General features: G+C 32.8%; 2 protein-coding genes across 2 annotated transcripts; one reads left to right on the forward strand and one right to left on the reverse strand.

The window, feature by feature from the left end:
• Positions 1–7864: 7864 nt before the first annotated feature.
• LOC115712650 (PTI1-like tyrosine-protein kinase 3) lies at positions 7865–13045 on the reverse strand. The gene is made up of 8 exons (XM_030640957.2): positions 12196–13045; positions 12052–12093; positions 11559–11669; positions 11346–11474; positions 11048–11266; positions 10848–10963; positions 10505–10765; positions 7865–10424 (listed from the first exon to the last, which is right to left on the reverse strand). The coding sequence occupies exons 1-8, from the start codon at positions 12860–12862 to the stop codon at positions 10218–10220; spliced, it is 1752 nt and encodes a 583-aa protein (XP_030496817.2). The 5' UTR covers positions 12863–13045; the 3' UTR covers positions 7865–10217.
• On the forward strand, positions 7935–10210 carry LOC115715219 (U-box domain-containing protein 19). The gene has a single exon (XM_030644061.2). It carries the CDS (start codon positions 7935–7937, stop codon positions 9993–9995), a length of 2061 nt encoding a protein of 686 aa, XP_030499921.2. The 3' UTR covers positions 9996–10210.
• Positions 13046–24614: the final 11569 nt, after the last annotated feature.

Below are 24614 nucleotides of genomic sequence, written 5' to 3' on the forward strand. Positions count from 1 at the left end.
ACTTTGTAGGGTTTTGATTTCTGGATGCTAAAAATGTATTGTTATTACAGAAGTAGTTTGGTAAGTTTGGCAATCCCAAAGGAAATAAAAATCGATTCATTCCTATATGCCATTTTTGTGGAATAAAATATCACATTCGACCTAAATGTATTACCATGTAAAATATTTTTAATTCTAAATCTTTTGGAAATAAATATGTTTCTCAAAAATAAAAATAGATTGTCAAAAATAAATATGTAGTTGGTTCTTCTTGCTTTAAATCTATTACTTCTCAAATGTGATATTTCGACAATGATTGTTCCAGGCATATGACAGGTGTTGACGCTGAAAAGTGGCCAACAGCAGCTCGCTAGATTGGTGAGATGAATAATAAATGTAAGTATATAATTTAGAGAGACACAAAAAATTTATAGTATTTCACTCCCCATGTCGTGATGGTAATGAAGCTATTTCTACTTCGAGTTTTTATTTCTCACGAGATGGGTAATTATAGAAAAAGGCGAAGTGCTTAAGCTCTGGTTTCTAGAGAGAGATGCTCTGACCTTGTGGGTAGTTTTGTGAATATGAAAAATGAACTAAGAGAGCTCTCCTTTTATCGTTGAAGGAAGCCCACAAAAATAGGAAAAATTAATTCAAAATATAAAAAAATCTTAATTGGCTAATTTTGACCATCGATAATGATCCAACGGTCAAAATTAATTTTTGAAGCTCATAGTCATTTTTCGAAGCCCGGCGGGACCTGCTGCGGGTAACTTGGAGCTTATTTTTGTAACTCCCTTGGGATGAAATTTGAGGCTGATAAATTTAGAATTGAGATTGAAGTGTGAGACATGACTTGATAGATCATTAACTTAGCTTCAAAATTTAAGTTGAATTGCGTCAATCAGATCAATATTGAGTAAGTTGTGGCTGTTTTACTGAACTCAGTTTATAACCTAGTGTCCAGGTTGACATCCTAGCGCCTATGTTGACATATGATGTCAACCTGGACGCTGGGTAAGTGGAAAAACATTTGTGGGTATAATTTATGGTGCCTAAGTGATATTTTGACATCACTTAGTCTGTTATGTGTTTTGGCAAAGTTGTTCACCAATTCTCAAAGATGTTATTGTTCTGCAGAAATGAGAGTCTCAAAATTCTTTATTTTTGAGTGAGTTTCTCATGTTTGAAATGAGAAATGAGAAGTTGTGAATTTTACTTATCTGAATTCATAAATCTTAGTCATTGTGAAAAACTAGACAGACAGTCAAATTGGAATCAGAATCAAATAAGCAGAACTTAGCGCATCAGGCCATTTGTTAACCTGGGCGCTTGGTACACCAATTCCAAGCTCTCAGGATGTCGTTTTGATACTTCTAAGGTTCTTGAACTTGAGGACGAGGTCTCTTACCTTGGTTTTGACCATTTTGGATTCAATGGTCGGATCAGATTTGACATTTGAGTGATCCAAACCAGTGCACCAAGTTGATTGTCAACTTGGGCGCTGGGCCCAACACTAGGTCAACTTGGGAGCTGGGCCCTATGTCTAAGGTCTCAGGGTTGTGGTTTTCTCCTCAAGTTTGCTTGAATCTTTATTATTTCTAATGATAGAAAAAAAATACCTGAAACTCTTTTTTGAGAACTTGTTTGGAATAGCCCAGGTTGATAATATGTCAACCTAGGCATTGGGTCCCCCTTTTGGCCCTTCAGAAGTTCTGTTTGGTCATGAGAAATATTTGAATCTTAATATTTTCTAAAAACGGAAAATATCCTCAAAAGAGTTCTCGGAAACCACCATCAAAATACTTGGGCGCTGGGCCTTGTCTTTGGCATCCAAGAAGTGTTATTTCTTCCCTAAAAGTACCTATATCCCCGTTTTTGATGAAGTCGAAGATGATGTAAAAGTCAGATCATTGATTTGATACTTGGAAGGTGTGCAAATTGACAAATTGTCCACCTGGGCACTGGGTTCTCTGGGTGCTAAAAAATAAACTTGCTTCGAATTTGATTCTAATACCTCAAATATGTCTGTGGTATGTCTAGTTTATGTCCCAATGTAAATTTTGACCCATTTACACTAAGACGGTCCCAAAAACTGAAACCTTAGTTGGGAATGTTAACCTGGACACTGGGTGAAACCCTAGGTGCCCAGGTTGGATTTTGGGGTGCAGGTTCATGTAATTTTAACTCTCGGGGCCTAGATTTGACTTCTTCATGTCTTCATGCTATAGAACACTGAAAGATAGTGAGTTGAATTCAAGTTATTGAAGTCCAAACTTCCATTCCAGAGCTCTCGAAGTTAACCTGGGCACAGGGCTAGGGACCCCTCCCAAGCCAACTTGCTATGACTCGGGACTACTTAACTTTGAGATGTCATCTTTCTTGCTATGTGTCAAACATTGATGTCCACGTCATCAAGATTACTTTTGGTGTAAACATTTTCCCCCAAGTAAGTGTGAGGTTGACTTAATAAGGTGAACTAAGCCTGATTCTCTTGAAACTACCAGGTGGACATCAGTTTTGACAATCTTGGACAATCGCTTATGTTATTCAAGCGTTCCCACTAAGAGTAGGAGTTTGAATTCGCATTTCTTGTTAAATAGTAGGGTTCAAAATTTTAAGTAAAAAAAGAGAAGAGAAAAGATGATCAAAAAAAAAAAAGATGATCATCTTTTTTTATCATTTATCTTTTCATTTTTAACTTAAAATTTAGATGATTTCTTGAGTGATTTCTATTGATTTGAGCAACTGTGAAATCATGCCGCCATTGGAACATTTACTTTGATCTTTGCCTATTGTCTTAGCATTGAATCTCTTGTCACACTGTGTGTTTATGTAAACATAGATGTAATCTTTGTCTTCTCTTAAGTTGTAGCCTTGAAGTCCTTTAGCATTCCATCAGATGCAGCCTTTTGTCTTCTCTTGTTCATCTCCGGTCGATTTGATAGCAAATGAGGCATTTGTCAACTCCTTAGCTTTACAGTGTTGGAGGCCTTCATCATCTCCCTGGATTTACAGCGCAGGAGGCCTTCATCATCTCCTCAGCTTCAGAGTAGAAGAGGTCTTCTTGGCGATTGTCAATGATTTGTTGATGCAGTCACTAGCTGTTCTTTGGTCAATTAATGATGTGACCAACTCTCGAATTAATATACCCAAGATGGGGGCGATGTCTTCTCCATCTCAAGTTCACCTTAGAGTGATTGTAGGTGCGGTCTCTATTTTTTCCTTGGTCTTTAACCTTATAGGTCTTCATCATCTAAGCCTTCTTCATCCCCTTGGCTGTCTTGACAACAAAAGAGGTCTTCCTCATCCCTTGGTTGTTAGCACAATCAAGGAAGTCTTCTTGGCAAATATCGTTGATGTGTTGTAACATTCACATACTACTCTTTAATTGCCAAGGAAATGGTCGATACTAGCTGTTATCGAGAACTGGACAAACATATGGTAGATATGTGAGATGGCTCAAAGGTCGTTCGGTGTTGACCTTCCAAAGAGACTTGGTGTCGATCACTATGAAAGTAGTCATAGTGATGTTTGTCACGGGGTAGTTTTGACTATGAGTGGTAATCTAATTTTACCACAGGGAGCGATGTTGGCTCACTCGAAACCATACATGAGCTACTTGCATGGCTCCGAATCTCTTAGGGAGTGACCCACTCTTTTTAGGGTCTGTTTTGATTAGAGTATTTAGTAATGTTTGATTATTAACCATCATCTTTGTCGCCTTGATGTTTGAAATTTTGTCGACACTGTCTGAGCTTGATTGCTCTTGTCCTCCCAATTTATTTAACTAGGGTAAAGCTTTAAAATCAATGGATATAGACTAATTTAGGCAATAAATTAATGAAGCATATAATACCTTTGACAATATTAAAAACTACAATTTATCACAAACACTATAGTAATCCTAAGATGATAATAAATTAAAGTAAAACTTAATTTAGTAATAATCTAAATAAGATTAAAACAATAATCATGGTATTGAATATAGAAAATAGAAACAATTCGTTATAATGGAAACTAAGAAATTAATATTCATCATAAAAATTAAAGATTCATGTCTTGGGTTTTGAAATAATCCTTCACTAAAAGAAACCACTCTGAATTAGACATTATAATAAAAATCATAATAAAAAGTATGAGTTTACGAAGAAGAAAAAGAGCAATGATGTAGAACAATTGGTGCCGCAATCTCCTTCTTCTTCTCTCTCTAAAAAATGCAATTCAAAGGTCCCCAAAAACAAACCTTAAATGTCCTATAAATACCCTTGAAAATCCTATAATTTCAAAAATATCAAATTCGAAAAAAATTGGAATCGTGCTCTTGCCGCAGGGAAGGGAAGTGCTCGCCGCGCGACCATGATCCTTACTGCCGAAATTTTTTTGTGACGTGTTCAGATTAGTATTTTGGCCATAATTAACTTCTTTAATACAACTTGAAATTGAACGATTCAAGATATTTCGAAAAGTTGAAAACGAGATCTAAAAGTTTTATGTTTAGCTCCAAGTCCAATTCTACTTCTTAGGTTGTCAAAATTTATAATTAAATTCTACCTTGTAAAATTGAGCTCGCCAGCTTTTACTATTTTTCACTAAAATGTGTTAAAATCTTGTTTAATAACTCCAAATGTATGATTAGTCTTCAAAATAGCCTAATAAATTAAAATTACACTAATTAATAATTTAAAAAATTAATTTAAGAATATTAATACATAAATAATAGTTATAAAATAAAATATTGACTTATTATTAAAATTAGTTGATTGTTATTAGTTGATTGTTATTATTAAAATTACATGATTTATTAAAAAAAAAATTATTATTATGTGAGATTCAAATTAGGTTGATGGAGACTTGAGTGCAAAGCTTGTGTATTTGAAAGTGATGGTCAAATTATTGGCATTGAGGTCGCCTCCTCCTATGGCGTTCTTTCTTCCAAGTCCAAGCATTTTGTGTGGTTAATTGAAGTTGAACACACCAACTATTTTACTTTGACCAATTCTATATATACAATTACAATCATATTAAAATTTTGGGTTATATATTTTTAATCATCAAGGATATTCTTAACCCATTAATTAATATCTATAAATAAAGATAACTATACGAAAGAATAGGTGTACACACAATAAACCTAGTGGCTAGTATATATATGATCACAAGAAACATGCTTTCAAATAAATATATATATTGTGGCTATAATTCACACACTTTAATTTTGGAGCCGACCCTAATAGGAAAAATGTATAAAATTTCAAAGGTCATCCACTAAAATAGAGTCTAGCAGTGTTTCATGAAAAGTCTTGTTAATTATGGTCAAACAATTGAATTTACATTTTAAAAGTGTTTCTTATATATATTTATATATTTTCTTTTTACATGTTTTGAAATTATTAATTAATACACAATTATTGTAAGAAACTTATAAATCGATACTATCATTCTAATCCATATATCACTTTGTTACATGAAGATTTTCTTCTGAAATTCATATTTTCTTTTTCTCTTAACAATTAAAAATTGTTTTGTAAAATATTATTACATAGATAAAAAAAATCTTTGTTAGATAAAGAGAGTGCATGCAACTGCAAAGTAGGTAATTGTTCATAGAAATAAAACCAAAGACTTGTGAATTAATTATGACTTGTCAAGAAATTAGGATAAAGAGATGAGTTAAATCTAAAAGGACATAATTAATATATTTAGCCATAAAATAATTAAGTTAGGGCATGGAAAAGTACTAAAATACAATAAAATGTATATGTTTGTGTTTGTAATTAATTAGATTCTTAATCTGAGATAATAATAAGTACAAAATTGTTAATCAAACAAAATGAAGAAAGTATCCTAAGTCTTGATCACTAGACAGTACATGCAGATCTCTGCCTATATATATTTATGTGAGTCCTTTGCACATGAGCCTGTTGCAACTGTACAAGTCTTTAGTTATAGCTATCCAAGTCAACTTTATATACATATATATATATACATCAAATTATATAGGCTTTTGTTTTTATGAATTATCGTCACTTGTCATGTAAAAAATATGTAATTAATTTTTAGATTTATTAATATGTGAATTTATAGGGATCATACCGTACCTGGCCAATTTCATTATATAGATTTTCCGTTAGGAGTTATGATATTCTATTTCTCAATATATATATATATGGATATCATTTTTTATTTTTGGATCTTTTTCATTTTTACACTTTAAAACAAATTATTTTGTATTTTTATAGAATTTTACATAGAAACCCCTATTGCAACTAGAGCTACAACCTAAATTGCAGCAAAAAATTGTATAGAACCCCTATTGCAACTAGCACTGCAACTTATTTAGAAACTCAAACCGTAAATTTGAAAAAAAAAAAGGTTAAAAAAATAGTATATAAAGTAATTTCTTATAATTAAAAAAATAAAAAAACTTGAATATCATTTCAACTCAGAAAATTTCGTTTTAATTGGGAAGTGAAACTTGATTTGCTAAAATATTAACCATGCATGATACAAAAAGATGGACATTAATAAAGGATAATCTCTTTAATTTGTGGAGAGAACTTGATTCATCTTGAAGAACTTTATATATATATATATATATATAATATTTTAAAATTCTGTAGATTAATTAAGATATAAATTTTAATAACATTTTCTTAATGGAGTTTATATTGGAGGATAGAGTCTATAATATTATTTATTTTAAAATAGTGGTGAGAAGAAAACAAATACGCGTAATGTCAAAAAATTAATAGTTATATAAAATAGTGGTTATATTAATATTAATTAGAGACCAGTTAATGAAGCAATTAACATGTTAATCTACTCTTTTCCCGAAAATAAAAGTACAATTATATGTTTATTGGAAAAGTATCCAAGGAAGAAGGCTCATTAATTCATAATAATTATCACTACTTAAGCATACATTTCAATACAATTGTCGTCCAAATTTTTAAATTAAAAAAACGTCAGCTTCATTACTTCCCAAATTATAAACTTTCACATCTATCAAATTACATTTTTTTTAATTGTTTTCCCAATTAAAAATTTTCCTAAACTATTATGATTGTTATATTTAAAAAATTTTGTTTAATTTTATTCAATTTTACTAATATAATAATTGCTCATGTACTAAATTATGCTTCTCTTTAATAGTTATTAAATCATACTCGTCAAATTTTAACATGTACCAAATAATATCTCATGAATTTTGATTAATGTTAGACTTAATAAAATTAGATATCAATCTTTAAATTCAACAATTTTAATAATTTAAAAATAATTAATGATCTTAAAAATTTTAAAAAATAATTTAATACATGTTAAAATTTGAGAATTAAAAATTTTAATTAATCATTTTTCAAAAATAAATAATAATAATAGAACCATATGAATGACCTTCTTACAAACCTTTTTCCTTGTATCTTCATCCTCTTGAATTTATTTATTTATTAGCATTAGTCATTACTATTATTAATGTATTGAACTATTTATTTCAATTATTTCAAGAAAAGAAAGGAATAAATAAATAATTAAAATTAATAATTTTTCATCAATAATGTATTGATAATAATAATTCCAAGCTGTTTTCCCATTGTCGATGTCGGCTATCACTCTTCACGTAACTTCACGAGCCATACCATGATCCCTGCTCCTGCCACGTGTCACCTTAACACAAACTCACTCGAAGCCATGTACGAAGCCGCCATTCCCTAACCCCTTGCTTAGATCTCTCCACGTGCAAACACGCCACGTGTCCTCTATTTACAAAGTCAAAGCCACTACAGTCCCTTTTAACCTTAAACTTTAACTCCATTCATATTCTTACACGTGTACATACCCAATCCAAACGTTATATATAATCCAAATTCTCAAACCGAAAGTTAATAATTCAAAGCACAAGAAAACAAGTTCATACTTTTATCGAAATCTCTTTGATTTGAAACTTTTGTTCAATGATTCAAACTCAAAATGTCTCTACTCGCCGGATTATGACTTTTCCGGCGATTCATCCATGTGAGGAGATTCGTCCCTCTACACTCCTCAACTCGTTAATTTCTCTTGCTCGTCAAATATGTAATTACCGATCCAATTTTTTCGCTTCCAACAAGCGAAATGCCCACGAATCAATTCGCCAAATTGGGGTGATTCTCACTTTTCTTGAAGAAATTCGAGAATGGGATTCGGATCTTCCGGGTTCCGTCGTTCTGGGTTTCTCGGAGCTCCATTTGGTTTTCCAGAAAGTTCGGTTCTTGTTAGAGGATTGTAACAGAGAAGGTTCTCGGGTATGGATGTTAATGAATTCGGAGCGGGTAGCTAACCAATTCCGGTTCTTTTCCCGGGCGATCGCGACGGCTCTTGATGTTCTTCCGATTACCGTGATCGACGTACCGGTCGATATTAAAGACCATGTTGATTTGGTAACGAGGCAAGCGCGGAAAACGAGGTTCGAACCCGAATCCGACGATAAACGGGTCGGGTCAGCTGTTCGATCCGTTCTGAGCGGGTTCGAACGTGGGGTTGTCCCTGATATGGGCGATCTCAAATGGGTACTTGTTAATCTTGGAATCAGAAACTGGAGCTCGTGTAATAAGGAAGCGATGTTCTTGGATTCGGAGATTGAGCTCGAGAGCTCAAACGACGAAAAGGAAGAGTTGGGTTTGCTAAGCAGTCTAATGGGTTTCGTTTGCTATTGTCGTTGCGTGGTTTTTGGTGTCGTTGATTGTGATCCCAATAGAAAACAATCAAACGGAAATTGTAGAAGTCAAGTGCTGAATGGTATTAATTCAGATGATCTTCGGTGTCCAATATCGTTGGAGATGATGATTGATCCTGTAACGGTAGCTTCTGGTCAAACGTATGATCGTTCTTCAATTACCAAATGGTTCAGAGCTGGAAATTCAACTTGTCCCAAAACAGGTGAAAAGCTCAAGAACATGGAAATGGTACCTAACTCTGCTCTTAAGGGTTTGATTAAGCTTTATTGTTCTGAAAAGGGCATTTCTTTTGTTGATTCATGTCATAGAAATCGTCACGTTAAGAAGGCGGTTTCGGCTGATAGTTTGGCTTTTGAAAAGGCCATGAATATGGTTGCAGATTTTGTATCTGTTACACTTGTAGTTGGAACAGGAATAGAACAAAACAAGGCTGCTTATGAAGCAAGGCTTCTATCCAAAACAAGCGTTTTTAATAGGTCTTGTTTGGTAGAAGCCGGTGTGATCCCGCCACTGTTGAATCTTTTACTTTCAACAGATTCATTGTCTCAAGAGAATTCTTCTGCTGCCCTTTTGAACCTTTCCAAGAATTCCAAAGGAAGAGCCACAATAGTCCAAGAAGGAGGTCTTGAAATACTCATAAGTGTTCTTAAGAAGGGAGTTAGCTCAGAAGCAAGACAATATGCAGCTGGGACAATCTTTTATCTTGCTTCAGTTGAAGAGTACAGAGTTTTGATTGGGAATCTTACTGAAGCAATTCCAGCTTTAACCGAGCTCATAAGAAATGGAGCAAGTAGAGGCAAGAAAAACGCCTTAGTTGCCATATATGGGCTCCTTGCACACCCTGGAAATCATAAGGGTGTGTTGGAAGCTGGGACAGTTCATGTCCTTGCTAATCTTTTGAAATCTTCTGATACAGAAGATGATCTTGTGACAGATTCACTTGCAATTCTAGCAACTCTTGCTGAAAAATCAGATGGGACAGCTGCTGTTTTGCACCATGGTGGTTTGAATTCGATCATCGAGATTTTAAGCTCCATTAGTTCTAGGACAGGGAAGGAGTACTGCGTGTCTTTGCTGCTAGCTCTTTGTAGAAATGGAGGAAAAGAAGTGGTTGCTCTATTAGCCAATAGTCCATCTCTAATGGGATCTTTGTATTCTCTGCTGAGTGAAGGTACATCTCGAGCTAGCAAGAAAGCCGGTGCTCTCATCAGGGTCCTCCATGAATTTTATGAAAGAAGGTCTTCTGGTTTGATGGCTTCTCCTGCTCTTTCACAAGAACGATCTGTTCACGTTTGGTAACCCAAATTTTATAGGGTAAAACCTTTCGTGTTGTGTAGATATATAATCAAGTCATGAGTATATTAGCTCGGTTTTTGTAAGAGTTAATAGCTAAAGTGTATCAGCTTCTGGTTTTATTGATGAAGCTTTTGTATAAATCTATGTACACACTATTACACCATATTGTAATTCTTTTCTATTTGAATAAGCAAATATGAACAATATTCTTTGATAAATTATGAGTCAAGTAACTGAATCAAATTGTGTTGAGATATTAAATGCATTTTCTAGTGTTGAGACCACTTGTTTCATGGATGGCCTTAGCTGTTTATGTCCTGTGCATGACAAAGCTAGCTTGAATACAAGTTCAAAGGCTTCCAATGAGTATTCCCTCTTGAGTTTGGGGTCAGCAAAATCGTCTTTACTACTTTTAGCTGTGAGAGATTTAGCCTGAAAATCAACCAAACAAACACATCAAAACAGTTGCCAAAACATGAAAAAACAAAGAGTTGTTAAGCTTGTTTTCTCACCATTTTGAGGAGCAGCATTGGTGTGGCCAAGTTGAAATCGATTACTCGTTGCCCTGATAAGAGTTGTAATAGTACTATTCCGAAACTGTAAACATCTCCTGAAGGGTTCACATGGTGATTTCTTTGATACTCAGGATCTACATAGCCTAATGTCCCTCTCACTTCTGACACCACATGTGATTGGTCTATTTCCATAACCTTAGACAATCCAAAGTCAGAGAGTTTGGCTTGAAATTTAGAATCTATGAGGATATTTGTTGGCTGCCAAAAAGTCATGTCAAGAACAAAATCACTGGAAAGAAAGAGTAAATAGCAGTAAAAATCTATACAGACCAAGAACAACCTTGATATCGCGATGAACAATGCATCCATCTGGATAAGTATGCAGAAACCATAGACCTTTGGCGCTGTCAATCGCAATCTTTAGTCTTTCGATCCACGAGAGAACAACATCTTGACCTGTTTTGTGTCACAGTTTTTGGATTAGATTTCCATTGTTTGAAAATGGACAAGAAGATTCATTTAAGAAGAAAACTTTATTACCAAACAACCATTCTGAAAGGTTCCCATTGTGGCAAAGCTCATAAACCAGGAAACATGCATCTGCAGCCTCACAATATCCGAGTAAAGGCACAAGGTTTGGATGTTTGACATGAGAAAGGCTTCTCACTTCTCTAATGAATGTGTCTACATGACCATCTTTGATTATGTGCTTCACTGCAACATGTTTCCCATTTGAAAGTGTTCCTTTATATACTTTCCCTGAAAAAAAAAAATAAATGATATCAAAATCCATTCTTAAGAACAACAATTTATTCTTCACTAATTCTAAGGGTCTCACCTGCTACACCTTGGCCAATGAAGTTAGAAGAATTGAGATTGTCTGTTGCAAAATAAACTTCCTTAATTGATATCTTAATGCAGCCTTTTTCTTCATTTGTAGACTCCATATCCATGCTATGATCAGATTCTGTTATGTGAATTGAGAATGTTAATAATAATATCAAGTGAGGTCTCAAAGTTTATAGATTGAAAAAAAAGATCATATTTTTACCCTCCTTTTCTGATAAAAGATGGTCTTCAACTCTCTTCCTATACAAGAACCATGTTATACCAGTTACTAGTATTGTCATTCCCACTAGAGCACCAGCTAGAATCCATAAACCTGTCATAACCAAGAAACTTATTCAAATTTGCACAACCCCATTATTTCAAATCGACTAATTGGAATTTTTTTTCTCCTGAACTTTGACATGTATTAAATCGTGTTTCTCAAACTTTTCAAGTCGTTGAAAATTCTCTCAAAATTATTAAAACTGTTGAATTCAAGAACTTTTCTCTAATTCTGTTCAATTTTACTAACAGTTGCCTAACGTGGTACCAAATTGTACCACCTGAACTTGTGCCCACGTCAAGCACTAACAGTAAAACTGGATAGAAATTCATAAATCTAATTATCTCAATAGTTCGGGTGAAATTTTTAACAACCTAAAAACCTTTCAAATTTCATATATAATACATAGCTATTTTAGCTGTAGGCAATTTACCTGTCCTCAACTTTTTATGTTTACTAGTTTTGTCTTCCTTTTCTGCAGTTAAACAAAGGTTGCATATTTTAGCTGTTTTTACTAACATTAAAGAGAATAGACAAAAGCAAACACTCATTGCTCAAACAACTATTAGTACTTTACCTCTTGAAATGTCTTGATCCCCAAGGCATCTATAAAGGGTGTGAATCCAATTCTCATCTTTAACTCTTCCACTACTTAAACTAATCAAAACAGCAAAACCACATACCATAGTTTCAGTTTCTTCTTTTTTAGTCTCATTCCCATCCTTTGCAACAATCTCTTCCCACCTCTTTAGACAGGAAGAACAAGCTATTGAGCCAAGAAATTTACAGTCTTCTTCAAGCTCATTGAGTTTGTTTCCTAGATTATTAACAACATCATTTGAAGAAAAGTCAGAACAACCACCAACTCCACTTGTTAGCTTTTCAAAACCACAGCCAGAAATATCATTATTATCAATGCAACTATTTTGTTCAGTTGAATTCAAGAAAAGCTTCTGATGATTATTACTCTGGTTGGCCCTTTGTGCCAATCCATATAAGTAATCATCAAAAGCTTCCCCACAACTACAATTACTTATAAATCCACCCCAATTTCCTTCTTTACAATTTGAGTCATAATTCCATGATGAAGATTTATGAATATCAAGGACACATTGAGAGGCTGAAGTTTGAAAAAGCAAGAAACTCAGAGTGGTGACAGAGATTAAAGCATAAAAACAAGAGAATTGTAGTTGTTTACATTTATTTGGATTGGAAAAATGGAAATTTAAGATGAATTTAGCCATGGAAGCTTATGTTATGTTTAGTAATTATGTGTATGATATGTATATTTGGACTGAAATCATAGCTAATAAGAATGGATTTGTTACAGAATGAAAAAGGGTATTTTAGTAAATTTAATTTAATAGTTGGATTTATGTGAAGTTGATACATATAAGTGACAAATGGTTATTAATATGATTTTGCAGGCTGATATGAACGAAGTCAGTCCAGTTCATAATCCAAATTTAGTTTTAATTAATTAATTAATGAAAAATATTGCTCAAGAAAACAGATGGCAATTTTGCCGGAAGGTGATAATTACCACTTTATTATTATAATATTGTTGAGAATCCTCCTATCTTAAAACCAACTGCTAATGAATGAAGTGGTACATGTTCTTATATATATATATAGTTTATTTAGGATAAAATTAAGGAAATTTACATTGTATACTAACTTTTGTCATTTTTTTTACAAAAATACTGTCAGACGATATTTTTAACTTGTTTACTGTGTTTTTTTATAAGTTTCATACTACAGTATACTGTATTAAGTTTTCACTGGTGTTCTACTGGTGTTTTTTAGTTGTTCTACTGTTGTTTTGAGTTGTTCTATTCTGTGTTCTACTAGTGTTTTATAAAAACACAGTATTTTTGAAAACTTTTCCGTATGGCAATATTTTTGTAAAAAGTAACCCAAATTCCAGTATTTTTGTAAGTTTTCCTAAAATTATCTAATATTCCTCCTCAAGATGATGCCTATTTTTCCTCACTAATCTTGAATTATCTTTCCATAAGTAGTGTCATTTGCTCACTTATATTTGTTCGCAGTTAAGAGTTTTGTTTGCTCGCTTATTCTTGTTCGTGGTTGGGGTACTATTTTGCTCGCTTGCTATTGGCTAACTAATTGATAGGTGTGGATCGAAAGCCCATCAAAAATATGGCTCGGATATTATGTTGAGAGTAAAATAAAGGCTAATTACGATTTTTGCCCCCTGAACTTTGACATGTACCAAATCATGCCCCCTGAACTTTTAAGATCGTTGAAAATGCCCCCTGAACTATTTAGATTGTTGGATTTAAGGATTTTTTTTCTTCCAATTTTAGTAAAAAAGTCTAACATGGATGAAAGTCCAGGGGCCATGATTTAGTACATGTCAAAATTCGAGGGGCATGATTTGGTAGGTATCAAAGTCTGGGGAGCATGATTTAGTATATAAACAATCGCTGAAGCAGTAAAATTAAATGAAATTAGACAAAAGTCCTTAAATCCAACAATCTCAACAGTTCATGGGGTATTTTTAACGACCTTAAAAGTTTAGGGGACATGATTTGGTACATGTTAAAGTTCAGGAGCAAAAATCCTAATTAGCCTAAAATAAATATCAAGCCTTGATATGCATGATTCTCTTAAGTAAAAAGACAAGAAACGAATAATGGGCTAAGCCCAAATTGAACAAAAGAAGAAAAACAACACAAATAGTCATATACTTAATTTTGATTATTATCATTTAAAAATATTGTTGACTTTTTTAAGTGTCTTGACTTATATGTCTCTATGCAAAATGATAATAACTTGATTTATAATTTGGTAAATATCAGTTTTGGTAAATAATGTATAAAATTTAATAATAGGTGTTATGATAAAAATAGTTATATATATTTTATGGGTTCGTATTAAAAATTAGCTTTAAATTAATTATATTATAAAATTACAAAAATTAAGTTTAGGGTATTATTTTAGGAAAATTCTACAATGCACCCCCTTAAAAGAGATATTGATATACCCCTATTTGTTTTAGCATTCGAAATAATTTTTTAGTCAAATTTTTTCTCATGGTCATGTACGTTATACTTATTTAAGACATCCTGCAAAATTTTAAGAAATTTGGAAAAGTTTAACATACCGAAAACTATTTTCAAATAGTGTGTTGCACGCGTGACTATTTTATTTTATACACGTGTAAAATGGACTGTTTGAACATTGTTTTTTATATTGTAAATTATTTCGAATTTTTCAAAAATTTGTAGGTTATCTTAAATAGCTATAACGTACATGAATATGAAAAAAAAATTAGCCAAAAAAATTTTTTGGATGCCGAAATAAGTTAAGGGTATATCAGTACATCCCTTTTAAGGGGGTGTATTGTAGAATCACCCATTATTTTATACTATCTTTTTTTTTCTTGGCAAAGTTATTTTGTACCATCTTGAAAATACAAGTTTTAATTTATCATTTAAAAGACAAAATAACTTTTGTAAAATGTGATTTTTTTTAAAAAAAAATAAATAAAAAGAAAACTTTTGCAAAATGTGAGTTTTTAAGTGTACTCATTTGGATTATTATCATTTAAAAACATTGTTAGACTTTTTTTAAGTGTCTTGACTATATGTCGCTATGCAACATGATAAGTTTTGATTTATAATTGGTTAAATGCTATTTTGAATTTTATATTTGTTAAAATTATTGATTAAATTATTTATTTAATTAGTGACAATTTAAATTTTATATTTTTCAAAATAGTATAAGATAATACTTAATCTGATTTTTTATCAAAAAACTTAATAATATACTAGATGAGAGTTACGTGGCGAGCCACGTAAATATTAATTTTATATAAGTTTTAGTGGTTTTTGTTTAAGAATCCAGTAACTGAGCAACTGCAACAACAATGGTAGATAAATCTATTTAAGTTTTTTTATATTTTTAAAGATTATAAATCTAAACTTTTAATTTTCTTGATTTGAGATTTTGAATTGTTCTGATTTATTTGTTTATTGTTATAAATAGTATTAATTATGTGGATGTCCAAATCTTTTATTTATTACCATTAATGTAATCAACATTCCCTTTTTCTTAGTTTCCCTTTCTCTTAGTTTCTTAATATTTGACTCTTATATGTGTATAAATAGGAGATCACCTATTGGAATAAAACACTCAGAAAATTCTCATCTCTTCTCTATTTTCTTTCTCTAAATTATAATATTACATAATACTAATATTTCATAACACGTTATCAGCACGAGCCTCTAACCAAGGTATAACAATATTTTTGTTATGTGATCTCGAATTGCTTCAAAGTCATGATACACTAAATATATATATATGTATATATATATACTCATCTGACTGAAACACATTCGAGTTAGTTATTTTTTTTAATGAATTAATATTTATACAATATATGTCTATGCTTATATATATCTATATAGATGCTTATATATTATATATGTGTGTTGATTTGGTTATCATATTATATTGTTTAATCTTATTATCTTATTCTATATTGTACTATATTTTGTTGTATTTTTTCAAAGTTTATGTATATGTCTAATAATTTACACTTTATATTGATATAGTTTTATCCATGGCAAACCTTGCAAAACTTGATTTTGTGGCACTTGATATTTCTGGAAAAAACTATTTGTCATGGATTCTTGATGCTGAAATCCATTTAGATGCTATGGGTCTTGGAGACACCATCAAAGATCAAAATACTGAAACAAAACAAAATAAGGCCAAGGCTATGATTTTCCTTCGCCATCATCTCCATGAGGGGTTAAAATCTGAATATTTAACCGTAAAAGATCCTCTTGTGCTTTGGCAAAATTTGAAAGAAAGATATGACCATCAAAAAACTGTCATATTGCCAAAGGCTAAGAATGATTGGTTGCACCTGAGGTTGCAAGATTTTAAATCAGTAAGTGATTATAACTCTGCAATGTTTAATATCACTTCTAAATTAATGTTGTGTGGAGAAAAAGTTACTGACTATGAAATGTTAGAAAAAACATATACTACTTTTCATGCCTCTAATGTGCTCCTGCAGCAGCAATATAGAGAGCGAAATTTTAAAAAATATTCAGAATTGATTTCATGCCTTCTAGTAGCTGAGCAGAATAATGAACTTTTGATGAAAAATCATGAATCTCGCCCAACTGTGTCTGCTCCATTCCCTGAAGTGAATGCTACAATTGCTGACAATCATAATCATAGTCGTAGTCTCGATCATAATCGAAGTAATAGACGTAGTCGTGACCATAATCAAAGTCGCGGTCGAGGTCGCGATCGCGGTCGAAGCAATGTTTGGCATCGTAATGGTCAAAATAAAAATTCATATACTCCAATGAAAAGCACAACTACTGAGAACAAGCGAAAAGGTCCTCAAAATAATAATCATAGAAATTCTGAAAATTTATGTTCCAGATGTGGAATAAAAGGACATTGGGCACGTGCTTGTCGTACGGCAAAACACCTTGCTGATCTTTATCAAGCATCTGTGAAAGGAAAGGAGAAAATAGAAGCAAATTTTGCCTATCAAGATGATGGTTTTCTCAAAGAGCCTTTGGATATTACGCACTTAGATGTTGCAGATTTTTTTAATGAAGATCTCATTAATAACAACATGAATATCGATAATGGAGATGGGAATGTCCACAATTAATCACTTTTCTTTGTTATGTTTTTTTTTATTATTATCATTTATTTACTTTAAGGTGTTTATTTTATTTGGCATATTTATGTAATGAACTTTTATTATTTAAGCATTTATATTTTGAACTTATTATATTTTTTTTGTTAATGAAGTAATGGACATTTGTCATTCTATACATGATTCTACAAATAATGGTGATGATATGTGTTTGGTGGATAGCGCAACCACTCATACAATACTCAGAAGTGATAAATATTTTTCAAATTTATCAAGAATGAAGGCAAATGTTAATACAATATCAGGCACTGCAAATTTAATTGAAGGCTCCGGAAGAGCCATTATATTGATGCCTAGAGGAACAAAAATTATTATAGATGATGCCTTATTATCCACCAAATCAAAAAGGAATCGTTGAGTTTCAAAGATATACGTCGTAATGGATATCATATTGAGACAATAGATGAAAATAATTTTGAATATCTTTGCATTACATCTATTGTTTCAAGAAAAAAATGCATAATAGAAAAATTACCTGGTTTGTCTTCAGGTTTGTACGTTACACGTATAAGTACAATAGAAACTCATGTTATTGTGAACGAGAAGTTCGCAAACCAGAAAAATTTATTTGTTATTTGGCATGACCGGTTAGGCCATCCCGGTTCAATTATGATGCGTAGAATAATAGAGAACTCACATGGTCATCCATTGAAGAACCAAAAGATTCTTTTATCCAGTGAGTTCTCATGTGCTGCTTGTTCTCAAGGAAAGTTAATCATTAAGCCCTCACCGGTAAAGGTTGGAATTGAATCCCCGGATTTCGAACGAATTCAGGGCGACATATGTGGGCCTATTTGCCCACCATGTGGACCATTCGTATATTTTATGGTATGGATAGATGCATCAACTAGATGGTCACATGTTTGCTTATTATCTACTCGTAATGTAGCATTTGCAAGATTGCTTGCTCAAATAATCCGATTACGAGCACAATTCCCAGACTATGCAATCAAGACAATCCGCCTTGATAATGCTGGTGAATTTACATCACATGCTTTTAATGATTATTGTATGTCAATAGGGATAAATGTTGAACATCCTGTTGCTCATGTACATACACAAAATGGTCTAGCAGAATCATTTATTAAGCGCCTCCAATTAATCGCAAGACCATTACTTATGAGAACAAAACTCCCAATTATAGCTTGGGGACATGCTATTTTACATGCTGCGGCACTTGTACGCATTAGGCCAACATCATATCACAAATTCTCCCCGCACAATTGGCTTTTGGTCAGAGCCAAATATTTCCCATCTAAGAATCTTTGGTTGTACAGTATATGTTCCGATTGCTCCACCACAACGAACAAAGATGGGTCCTCAAAGGAGGCTGGGAATATATGTTGGGTATGAATCTCCATCTATCATTAAATATCTCGAACCCACAACTGGAGATGTATTTACAGCACGTTTTGCTGATTGTCATTTTGATGAGACAAGTTTCCCAGCTTTAGGGGGAGGGGAAAAGAAACAGCTGGAAAAAGAAATTATATGGAATGCACAATCATTATCTCAATTTGATCCTCGTACAAATCAATGTGAACTTGAAGTTCAAAGAATAATTTATTTGCAAAATATTGCAAATCAATTACCAAATGCATTCACTGACCCAAAGAAAATTACAAAATCACATATTCCAGCTGAAAATGCTCCAATTCGAATTGAAGTCCCAGAAGGACAATTAATTAATGATTCTAAAGCACGTTTGAAACGTGGTAGACCAGTCGGTTCCAAAGATAAAAATCCTCGAAAAAGAAAGGGAGCAAATAATCAAGATGGCCCTAATGAAGAGGCTGAAAATTTCGAGGAAGATGTTGACATAAACAAATCTCTTGAAGAGATTCAGGTACCTGAAAATATTAGCAATAATGAGATCTCAATAAATTATGTCAATACAAGAAAAGAATGGAACCGACTCGAAGTAATTGTCGACAATATTTTTGCTTATAATGTAGCGCTAGAAATTATGAATGAAAACGAGGATCTTGAACCTAAATCTATCAAAGAATGTCAAAATAGAAAAGATTGGCCAAAATGGAAAGAAGCAATTCAAGTAGAATTGAATTCACTTGCTAAACGCAAAGTATTTAGACCTATAGTCCAAACACCTGAAGGTGTGAAACCCGTTGGATACAAATGGGTATGTTTACGTAAAAGAAATGAGAAAAATGAAGTTGTGAGATACAAAGCAAGACTTGTAGCTCAAGGTTTTTCTCAAAGGCCAGGTATTGATTATGAGGAGACATATTCTCCTGTGGTGGATGCAATAACATTAAGATATTTGGTTAGCTTGGCTGTGAGTGAAAAACTCGATATGCGATTAATGGATGTAGTCACAGCTTATTTATATGGATCAACTAGATAAAGTGATATTTACATGAAGATCCCTGAAGGATTTAAGATGCCTGATGCATATAATTCAAGCAATCGAGAAATGTGCTCAATTAAATTACAAAGATCATTGTATGGATTAAAACAATCAGGACGCATGTGGTACAATCGACTTAGTGAATATTTATTAAAAGAAGGATATAAAAATGATCCTATTTGCCCATGTGTTTTTATAAAAAGTTCAAGTCCTGAGTTTGTTATCATTCTTTTGTATATGTTGATGATTTGAATATTATTGGAACTCCTGAAAAACTTTCAGAAGCTGTGGAATATCTAAAGAAAGAGTTCGAAATGAAAGATTTAGGAAAAACAAAATTTTGTCTTGGTCTACAAATTGAGCATTTAAAATGTGGAATTTTCATTCATCAGTCAACTTATACTGAAAAGATTTTGAGACGATTTTATATGGATAAATCACACCCATTGAGTAGCCCAATGGTAGTTAGGTCACTTGATGTAGAAAAAGATCCTTTTCGACCTAGAGAAGAACATGAAGAGCTCCTTGGTCCAGAAGTACCATATCTTAGTGCAATAGGAGCATTGATGTATCTTACTAATTGTACAAGACCTGATATAGCTTTCTCTGTCAATTTATTAGCAAGATTTAGTTCTGCTCCAACATATAGACATTGGAAAGGGATTAAGCACATACTCCGTTATCTCTAGGGTACTATTGATAAAGGATTATTCTATTCTAATAATTGTGGGTCACAACTTATTGGCTACGCAGATGCAGGATATTTATCTGATCCACATAAAGCCAGATCTCAAACTGGCTATTTGTTCACTTGCGGTGACACTGCTATATCCTGGCGATCAACAAAGCAAACTCTGGTGGCTACTTCCTCAAATCATGCTGAGATACTTGCAATTCACGAGGCAAGTCGAGAATGTGTTTGGTTAAGATCAATGACACAACATATTCGAGGAACATGTGGATTAACATCTAATAAAGAAGTACCAACAATTCTCTATGAAGATAATGCTGCTTGCATCGCTCAACTTAAAGGAGGGTACATTAAAGGAGACAAAACTAAACATATTTCACCAAAATTCTTCTTTACACACAATCTTCAAGAAAATGGTGATATCGATGTTCAACAAATTCGATCAAGCGATAATCTTGCAGACTTATTCACGAAGTCATTACCAACATCAACTTTTGAGAAGATGGTTCACAAGATTGGAATGCGTCGATTAAAGGATCTCCACGAATGCCAAAATGAGGGGAGTAATTTCATACTGCACTCTTTTTTCCTTGACCGAGTTTTGTCCCACTGGGTTTTCTCGGCGAGGTTTTTAATGAGGCAGTTATTATGGACATCCAAGGGGGAGTGTTATAAATAGTATTAATTATGTGGATGTCCAAATCTTTTATTTATTACCATTAATGTAATCAACATTCCCTTTTTCTTAGTTTTCCTTTCTCTTAGTTTCTTAATATTTGACTCTTATATGTGTATAAATAGGAGATCACCTATTGGAATAAAACACTCAGAAAATTCTCATCTCTTCTCTATTTTCTTTCTCTAAATTATAATATTACATAATACTAATATTTCATAACATTTATGAATTTATTGAAATAGTTGAATATTTATTGGTTTTGATTTTGAATTGTTCTGATGTATTCATACTTGAATATTTATATTAATGAAATTAGTCTGCAGTTTTATGGATTTAAAAAAAATATATATTTTTTAACATAGAGTTTAAATTTTATGTTGATGATTATTAATAAAATTAGTCTGTAACTTTAAGTTTCTAGAAAAAAAAAATATATATTATTTTATATGGTTTGTTAGAGAGATATGTGGCTAAGATGATTTTTTTTTTTTAATTTAAAAAAAGATTGTTTAATTTTTTGATTTTTTTTAATTTAAAAAAAGATTGTTTAATTTTTTGGTTTAATTATTGGGTTTATTTGTTAACGGGAGATCAAACCTATTAACATCGTTAAATTTAACAGAATATTCTACGTATATTCTGTTAAACCAAGAAATGCCGTTAGATAGACACTTTTAATATATAAAGATGTTATTGCTAGAGTGGTTATATATAGTACATATATTTTTTATCTGTTCATTCTAAAAATTAGGTTAATGTTAGTTTATTAAATAAAAAATACAAAAATTAAGATAAAATTATCATTATATACAATTTTATAATATACAAGTTTAATTTATCATTTTAAAAAAAATTACAATGCAGAATTCAAAAAAATATTTGATGTTTATAATTTAGTAATTTAGCTTGTTTTTATTATACTATCGACAAGAATAATAATAATAATAATAAATTATACGATATATTGTTACCGTGTTTATCCAATCCAATTTACATTATTTTGTTCATAATGTATTTAGTGTAAATTTTATAATTTGGATCCAATCTAATTCCTACAATAATTCTATCTAATCTAATTTAATATGCAAAAATGTGAATTAAATTAATTAATTACTTTTAATATTAAATTATTTAACTTTTATTAAAATATACTTCCTTCACATAACTAACAATAAATTAAAATAAATAAAATAATAAATTCGAAAAAAAAAAGATTGTATGTTGAAAGAAATATTTAATTTTATTTTAAGTTATATGTAAAAAATATATATATAATAATATAATATACATTTAATTAATTAAATTTTAAAATATATTTGTATTATATTGTATTAGTAAGATTTTTTAATTTTTTTTATATTAAAATGTTTTTTTTTTTTTTTGAAATGAAATAGCAACTTCATTGAATTAAAAGCATTCTGAATACAAGAGAGTCTTAAGATCGGCCCAAACATTGTGATAAAAAATGCTACGACCAGAGGAAAATCGAGCATGCCTAGCAACAACATGAGCAACTCGATTGGCTGATCGTTTAATAAATCTTATTTTAACACTAGGTAGAGAAGACAACAAATGACAACAATCCTGAATAACCAGGCCGAAAATGGATGACATTCTCTGACTGTTTCGGATTGCTTGGACAGTGAGAAGACTATCAGTCTCAAGCTCTACGTTGTGCCAATTGGTGCTCTTAATCCAACTAAGAGCTTCCTTAATTCCCAGAGCCTCCACAACCTCAGGTGAATAAGAGCCTGCTTTGAAGCATGTCTTTGCTTCAATAAGATGACCCAAACTATCTCTAGCAACTATACCGAACCCGTATGAGTTCTCATGATGAAAAAGAGCGGCGTCCACATTAATCTTGATGTGATTTGTAGGAGGTTTAGACCAAAGCTCGGCCCCATCGTCACTATTATAGAGAGATAGTGTTGATAAGGCAAAAGGATTTTGAGCTTTTCGCCAGTGATCAAGTGTGGTGGAGGCTGAAGCTAGAACATCATTAATAGTACAATTGCGTTTCTTCCAAACAACTTGGTTTCGAGATTTCCATAAGGCCCAAGTAATCATTGAAGCACGACAAACTTGTTCTGTATCACAAACTCGCATCAAGTTCTCAAGCCAATTACCGAAACTAGAAGGGGCTGCAACATTGATAGGCCAACCGAAACTAGCCCAGCAGGCTTTGGCAAAGTCGCAGGTTATGAGCAGGTGAATGGCAGTTTCTGGATGTGCTTTACATACCAGACATTGGCTTGAAATAGGGACATGCTTGGTGACGAGATTGACACATGTGGGGAGAGAATCTGAGATGACACGCCACAGGAAATTCAGCACCTTTGGTGGGAGTTTCAGGTGCCAAAGCTGTCTCCAAAAACCAGAGTTGTCGGGTTGAGGAGTTGCTGCTGGTTTGTGTTGCTGGAGCAGGGAATAGGCACTGCGCACGGTGTAGCAACCTTTATGGTCTGCTGTCCAAGACCAGAAGTCAGCCCCTGCAGAACTACTCAAAGGTATACCGAGAATAACATTAGCCTCATGTGAAGGAAACAAATCAATCACAACTTCTTCATCCCAGCTTCGTTCGTTGACCTTGAAAAGAGAATTCACAAAGGTATTTTGAAGACTTGGGTGGCTAGACACAAGGCACTTAGTATGTTGATTCGGTAGCCAAGGAGTACCAAGGATTTTTGTGCTTAGTCCATCACCAATTGTACGAATAGCTCCAAGACGAACCACATGTTGGGCGCCCCAAATACTACGCCAAACAAAGCTTGGATTATTACCAAGTTCGGCTGATAGAAAATCAGTTTGAGGAAAATATTTTGCTTTGTAAACTCTAGCTGCGAGAGAATTTGGGTTACACAGAAGACGCCAACCTTGTTTAGCAAGCATGGCAAGGTTAAAGTCGTGTAAATGTCGAAACCCCATTCCTCCTTATTCTTTAGGCTTAGCAAGCCTGTCCCAAGACATCCAGATGATACCTCGACCATTGCTATTATTAGATTTCCACCAAAAACTTGCCATTATTTTTTCGATCTCCTTGCAAGTGCCGAGGGGAAGTAAAAAAACGCTCATAGCGTAGGTAGGCAATGATTGAATGACAGTTTTGAGAAGGATTTCCTTACCTGCTTGAGATAAAAATCTTCCATCCCAACTATTCACCCTAGTAATGACTTTGTTTTTTATGAAGCCGAGGATAGCATTTTTGTTGCGTCCAATGATGTTGGGGAGACCAAGGTAAAGACTACCTTCTGTAGCTTCATCCATATGAAGGGTAGAACATATTCGATGCCGAGTTGTGTTATCCGTATTGGGACTGAAGAAAATTGAAGATTTAGAGGGATTAACCTTTTGACCAGAGGCATTTTCGAACATAGCAAGAAGATTGTTGATACTAGTAGCTGCATTCTCACTAGCCTGACAGAAGAAATAGCTATCGTCTGCAAACAACATGTGAGTGATTGGAGGAGCCCGATTTGCTACGCGACAGCCTTGTAAGATTCTATCAGACTCAAACTTTTGGATGAGGGCGGAGAGTCCTTCAGCAC

This window comes from Cannabis sativa, chromosome 4 (assembly GCF_029168945.1).
Source record: "Cannabis sativa cultivar Pink pepper isolate KNU-18-1 chromosome 4, ASM2916894v1, whole genome shotgun sequence".
Classification (NCBI taxonomy): Eukaryota; Viridiplantae; Streptophyta; class Magnoliopsida; order Rosales; family Cannabaceae; genus Cannabis; species Cannabis sativa.

Bases quoted from the DNA above. Each gene is read 5' to 3' on its own strand.
- LOC115712650 (XM_030640957.2), bottom strand. From the start codon at position 12,862: ATGGCTAAATTCATCTTAAATTTCCATTTTTCCAATCCAAATAAATGT. The intron at 11,267-11,345 runs GTGAGACCCTTA...TTTTTTTTTCAG, and splicing joins CATTGGCCAAGGTGTAGCAG to GGAAAGTATATAAAGGAACA. The intron at 10,964-11,047 runs GTAATAAAGTTT...GACACAAAACAG, and splicing joins CCTTTCAGAATGGTTGTTTG to GTCAAGATGTTGTTCTCTCG.
- LOC115715219 (XM_030644061.2), top strand. From the start codon at position 7,935: ATGATTCAAACTCAAAATGTCTCTACTCGCCGGATTATGACTTTTCCG.